The sequence below is a fragment of the Blennius ocellaris genome (genome assembly GCF_963422515.1).
Source record: "Blennius ocellaris genome assembly, chromosome: 13".
Lineage (NCBI taxonomy): Eukaryota > Metazoa > Chordata > Actinopteri > Blenniiformes > Blenniidae > Blennius > Blennius ocellaris.
This window is the reverse complement of record NC_137662.1, coordinates 10,605,243-10,611,526: the sequence shown is the minus strand read 5'-3', so window position 1 is coordinate 10,611,526 and position 6,284 is coordinate 10,605,243. Positions and strand designations below refer to the sequence as shown.

Genomic DNA, 6,284 nt, shown 5'->3' with positions numbered 1-6,284 from the left:
CAGCAGACTGTCAGGCAGGTGTTTAAGAGTGTCATTCTGCACTCTGAGCTTTTGTTTTCTTGCCCTGTGGTGGTATATTGACTTTATAAAAGCTGACTGGAGGCTGGCAAGTAGAGAATCAATTAGCGTCTCACACACATGGGGCTGTTTTCTGCTAAAGACGCCCCTTACCTTGACAAATAAACACCTCAGTGAATCTATAATTTGACAGTCTTGTTTCTTGGTTGTGGTTGCTGAACACCCCAGCATTGCGTAAGGAGAAGCCAGGAGACACATTTGTAATGACTGTCCCTCAAACGCAAAAATATGTTGTCCCAAAATATTGTGCCCTGTGGGCTACACTACATTTAAATCTTAATTTCTTAATTGCATGATAAGTGACTTGAACACAGCGCACTGCCTCGGGCCTGCTGCTATTGCACGCAGCTTTTGGAATGTTACATCATCCAGAGAATAAGCGCGATTTCAGGACAAAGACCAGTGACATGACTTTCCAGTGATTGTTCTGGCAGCTCTGACCTGCAGGGAGTTGATATTTATATTTCCTACCTGCAACTATGAGTCAGATTAAACGTAAAGTGCAAATTTGAAATGACAATAAAGAATGTCTAAGTCTAAGTCTAAACTTTCCATGTGTACTTTTTTAAGATCACTGGGTCTGCGTGTGTGTGTGCGTGTGCGTGTGCGTGTGTGTGTGTGTGTGTGTGTGTGTGTGTGTGTGTGTGTGTGTTTGTGTTCTCTATGCTTGATAAGTGTGAGGAAACTAGGACACGATGTCTGCAAATGGGCCTGTTCTAATTATGGCCAGGTCTGCTCTCTGAGTGCTTCGTCCTGCTTCACCCTGCTCCCCACTGACCTGACATCCCTTACAACACTCTCAGCCACACTAAAGCATCCCAACGGTGTGTTTTGTGTACAAAATGAGTATGGAAAGTTACTGCATTCTTACTTTGGGATACAAGCCCCCCCCCCCCCCCCTTTTTTTTTCAAGAAGACATAAATACAATGTCAATAAACTCACAGTAGCAACATTTAAGATTGTAAATAACAACAGTTAAGTTTTCCCTCATTGTATGTTTGTCCCTGAAGCTGAATTCCAAAAAGGTACACTGATGGAGGAAGGTCATTGGGTAAATGCAGAACAACTACTTCAACACATCCATGCTGCATCTGCAAGTACTTTAATGGAAATGGGAATCGCTGTTGGGAAATTCAAACTTCAGAGTTTGAAGTGTTTGTAGGTCAGGTTTGCAAAGACCTTCATTATTATTTATGCATTGAACCACACAGATAGTATTTTCTGTAGCCTGCTCACTCTGTAGGCTAGGCTAATGATGTGTGGCTATTTTCACTTTAACTACCATAAGTCGACTATCTAATACAGAATAAAATCATGAAACAATCATCAATAAAAAAACACTATTCAGAAGAAGGTCAGTTTAATAGCATTTCAATATGTTTTTCGTACTTTTCAGTCCTTCAGGAATGTTCCTGCAACATCAGTCGAGATGAATGCAAATTCTTATACCATGTTTGTACACATATATGGTCATGGATTTTAAAATCATATGCATGTGCATGAAAAGGTGTGTACAGATATATTCATCCTCCCTTTATTTTCTTGCCCAGGATGGATGCAGTGAGGCTGAAGCAACGGACCTGACGGAGCGCTGTGAACTGATTAGTGACAGACTAATGACCTTAGAAGACGAGCTGCAGACGGCCATACTGAACCGGGATCAGGCCCTAACTCATATCCTTTCACTTTAATCCAATCCTTGATAAATCAAACTGTAAACATTTATTTGTGTGTCTTTGTCCGTGTATCTGAAGGCCTGGGTTTCCTCAAGGGCTTTCGAGTCTCAGAAATAGACGTCTTGACTGCCTGAACATTGACTGATGTTAACTTTCTTTGACTTTCCCTTTCAAGGCAAAAAAAAAAAATCAACCTGCGCTATCTCACATTATTGGTGCATTCATAGAGGGAATTGAAGATAAACTGGGATCAAAGGATTTTTCTCTGACAGGTTAGACGTGCCGACTGGAAAATAAAATGGTAAAAGTCCATGTGAGGTTATTAGAGGGCCGCCAGTCACAGCAAGCCAAGATTAAAGCAGGTTGACAGCCCTGCACCGCAGAGGAGAATGTCACTGCAGTGACTCTGCTCCCGCTGTATCTTAATGTCCATCCTCCAGCTGACCCACCCTGCGCCTTGCCTCACCCCGAGTCCCCCCCCCCCCCCCCCCCCCCCACCCCTCTTTATTAATCTGCCCACTTCCACTTGCTGGATCTGGCTCGGAGGAAATTACACTATCCGTGATAATGACTCAAATCAAACTGTTGAAGCTGATTACAGGTCACAATACATCATTTTCTGCGCTAATTAGAAAGCTGATTGGAAATAGATTAGTGTGTTTTTCTTGCTCCACTTTTCCCCTCTGCATGGTGGGCTTATTAGAAGAGATTGGAAAGATATTTAATGCAGGGAGAAAATTTGCCACTTGGCCTCAACTTTTCTTTTTTTTTTTTTTTTTCAAGTTTTAGTTTCACTTACATATATTATACTTTGGATTTTTAACTCGGTATGGAAAAAATATCTTTCTCATCTTTTTCAAATGATGAAAATATATATTTCGATTTAGGATCACGAGTGCCTCTATACTTGGTGAAACGGGGATGTATTGTTTTTGCAATCTTCTTAGATTTTCAAGTCCCTTCATGGCGGAGGGTCACTACAGACTTCTCCGTTGTTTGCACGATATGAGTGTAGCCTGAGAGAGATTGACAGAGACCGGCCTGCTTCTCTCCACCTCTTTGTTTTCATGTCCTCGAGTGTCATTTATTTGCAATATTTGGAGTCCCGCCACTCGTCCAAAAGTGCCATGCACACTTGAGGATGCAGGAGAGACATGGGACAATGCTGTTGGTTTGCAGAAATGGAGTTGATGATGCTGCCACTGTTGCCATAGTGACAGGAAGATCAAACCAGTCTGCTCTCAGGGTCTTAATTGAGTCTCTGTGCTGAATGGCAGGAGCGGCACAGGAACTGGGATTGACGAGCAAAAACAAGGTGAGGCAAAATTCAAAAAGTGTCTTCCTCTCATTTGGACCATGTTGCATAAAAAGTCTCGTCGAACCGTCTGCAGTATTGACGACAAGTTGCTTAATGGCTGCTTAATTATGAATGAGGACAATCTGTGTCTGTTCAGACAGTAAAATGAGCCATCAAGCCCCATCTGCCATCAAAGCCGTCCCTTTGATTTCCCACTTACGCTGGACACTCATACGATTAATTTGAGTTTCTAAGCAGGTTAAACAATCCCCCTCCTGATGACGGCCTCTATCCAGTTTCATTGACGATTTATGAATAATTTAGGCAGGCAGTCTGTTTGCTTGGGTCCCCACATTGTCGACCAGCCTCACAGATGAGACGAGCTCATGAATAGTGAATTGGATGGGGTTAAATTGGGTATGACTTGATGATCTGTCCCCGTCATCTGTTCTGGGGCCAAATTGGAGATTGATGACTTCATCAGGTTATGGCTGTCCTCTGCTATCACCATTAGCTGTCTTGGCCACAAGTGTCATCCTTACTCAGATTTTTAGCTGCTGGCATGTTCTTTTTTTTTTTTTACATATAAATTTATTTCTGTCAATTTCTTTTAAAATTATTATTTATTTATTTATTTGAGCAGTACACATTCTGCTCAAAAGGAGTGGGCTGAAGCAACAAGCTTATGAGCGCCCACCCCCAAACTCAGAGCAACAAAAAGTACATTCCACACTAGAATAGAAAGAACAAAATATCAACAATATATATTGTATATCGTCTATAATGGTAAAATTCTTCCTTAACTCACTTTGCACAGTCGCTTGAGAAGGAAGTTCAGGAAGTGAAATCCACTCTACAGACGATGCTCGCTCAGCTCAAAGTGGAGGGTGAGGAGGAAGAGGAGGAGGAGGCGGAAGCAGAAGAGGAAGAGGAGTTGAATGACCTCATGAAAAATGGGACTGAGGAAGAGGAAGAGGAAGAGGACCAGTACTTCAGTGACAGCTGGGACATTTGAAATGGATGCCTGTCGTTGTTTATGAGCACTCGCGCACCGACCGGCTCTCTGAGAGTCTGACCTCGGCTTTGCAGTAGAAGTGACCCCAGATCCATTTACTGTAAGGCCTCACTCAAAGTGCTACGCAACCAACCACTGTGGTACCGCTGAAAGTTTCCACTACAAAGCTGAAGAAAGTCTGTGTCACATTTCAGCCATCTGCAAGTGAAAAATGAAGGGTTTCTGGTATAAATGCAACATGTAGGGACTGTGCTTTCAACTCTTGGAAGTTTTTAAACTCTATCCAGCCAGCAAACACGCACTTTGGTGTACAGAGTAATTATGATATGTTTTTTGGGATACTGTATAGACTTTCACGTCATGTTTTGCTGTGCAATTATATGACTATTACTTTTCAGTTTTTACTGTATCAACTTTAGCATTTGCAACCCCTTTTGAAGTTTTCCGCGTTAAAGGTACAGTATGTAAAATGTTTCATGGGGTTCCTGCTCCATAGACTTTGAAGGTTAAACATTTACTGTAGCATTTATTTTCTTCCTTCCAGCCCTCATTCTTGGCAGTTTGCGGTTTGCAAAGGCATTTTGCCACTCTGGTGTACATGTGTCAAAACAGACTGGCTTCAGTAAATATACCAGCACACAATTCAGTTTAATCGTAATTTTTTTGAACGTTTCAAGCTAAAACTATTTCATATTGTACCTTTAAAGCAAAACTGCATGGATGGACCAAAAGGACAATCGAAGCATTTATATGAACTGGGACCAGTTTTGCACATAAACTAAAAAACATCCATTCCTGTGTGGTTTCATTGTGACTAGACTTCAGTCTTGTGACATAACTAATTTGTGGTGCTATAGAATGTGAGCTAACTTAAACACTTTATTGTCTTTTTGTGGAAAATGCAATATTTGGATTGCCTCCGTTTTGCTCTCTTGAACCTGTGTGTACTTGCAGACCTGCGCCAACATTTAAATTTGGTCAAACTGAGTTGGGAATTATGAAGTAGAAACTATGAGTGGGCACATGAAGTAAGTATTTGCAACTGCTGTTTTGTTGTTGTTTTTCCAATGCTTGCCACTGATTATGTGGAGATTTTTAAAAAAATGTTTTATTTAGAATACGCTTTCAATGGGTGTCATTTGACTTCATGCCAGAAGCATAATTGTACTTTCACCCATTAATCAGTTTTTTTAATTTACTGTGCAACTTGAACTCGCTGTATCATTTCCCCTATTTATTCCTTACAGCGTCACACTAATTACAGCATGTACCATTCAACATAATGTTGTGTCCTGCTGTTTTCTTCTTGTATTGACTTACAGCCCCTCTGGTGATTTTTTTTTTTTTTTTCCCTCCCCATTTCTTGTTTTCTTGTTAGAAAAATTGTGGGCATACTGCCAGGCAAGCGAGGGCAGTGGTGACATGAAGGAGCTATCAATACGGTAATAAAGGTCTTGTAGTGAGGTCTTGAGGGGATACATGGGTTTCTATTGTTATCTCACCTCGGCAGCGACAGTGTCGCTAATTGGTAGGCAGCTACACAGACATGATGGAGAAAAATGGAATGGTATTGTTTTTATCTCTCATCTGATTCTGCCCTCTGCATCCACCCCCCCCCCCCCCCCCCCCCCCCCTTTCTTTCCTTTTTGGAGCGGGGCGGGGATTGTTGAAGGATTCTCGCATGCATTTCTGCTGTCCCACGCTCTAGGCTGTAAACACAGCTGAACAATAGGGCCTTTCTCACATTACTGCCAGGTTTCAAATCGCTTGCCAGGCCAGAAGTCTCCACATCTATCAGCTTCAGGCAGCATGCAGACAGAGCCTGGCACACACACACACCTTCCTGCCAAACACCCCCACCTCATAATTGAATCTGTGTGTGCACCATACTGTGCCCCGCGTGGCAGCGCTGCTCATAAAATGGCCACAGAGAAAAACCCAGATGGTTTTCAGCAGGCAGATGTACCAGAGTGAGACGTTTCTTGATGTAAAACGATGCGCCATGCAGCGTGGGCTTCTTTATCGTTGCAATTTGGTACGAGGATACTCTAAAATGTTCTTTGGTTTCTACACTTCCCTACAAGCAGATCTGTGTTGTACATACAGTGTAACTCTTTCAGTTTTATCATTCAGATCAATGAAAAGAACAAAGGGAGGGGAAAAAAAGTCATATTCAGCATAGAAAAATAACAAGCAAATGGAGAAGATGATCAGTGG

At 42.1% G+C, this 6,284-nt stretch overlaps 1 protein-coding gene across 1 annotated transcript in view; it reads left to right on the top strand.

Annotated features, from left to right (window-relative positions):
- disc1 (DISC1 scaffold protein) overlaps positions 1 to 5,418 on the top strand; it is a 48,726-nt gene extending 43,308 nt beyond the window's left edge. Inside the window, exons 13-14 of the mRNA XM_080508115.1 lie at positions 1,630 to 1,755; positions 3,870 to 5,418. Of these exons, the coding sequence (XP_080364241.1) occupies positions 1,630 to 1,755; positions 3,870 to 4,067 (324 nt within the window). The 3' untranslated portion in view covers positions 4,068 to 5,418. The remainder of the gene's footprint in view (positions 1 to 1,629; positions 1,756 to 3,869) is intronic.
- Positions 5,419 to 6,284: the final 866 nt, after the last annotated feature.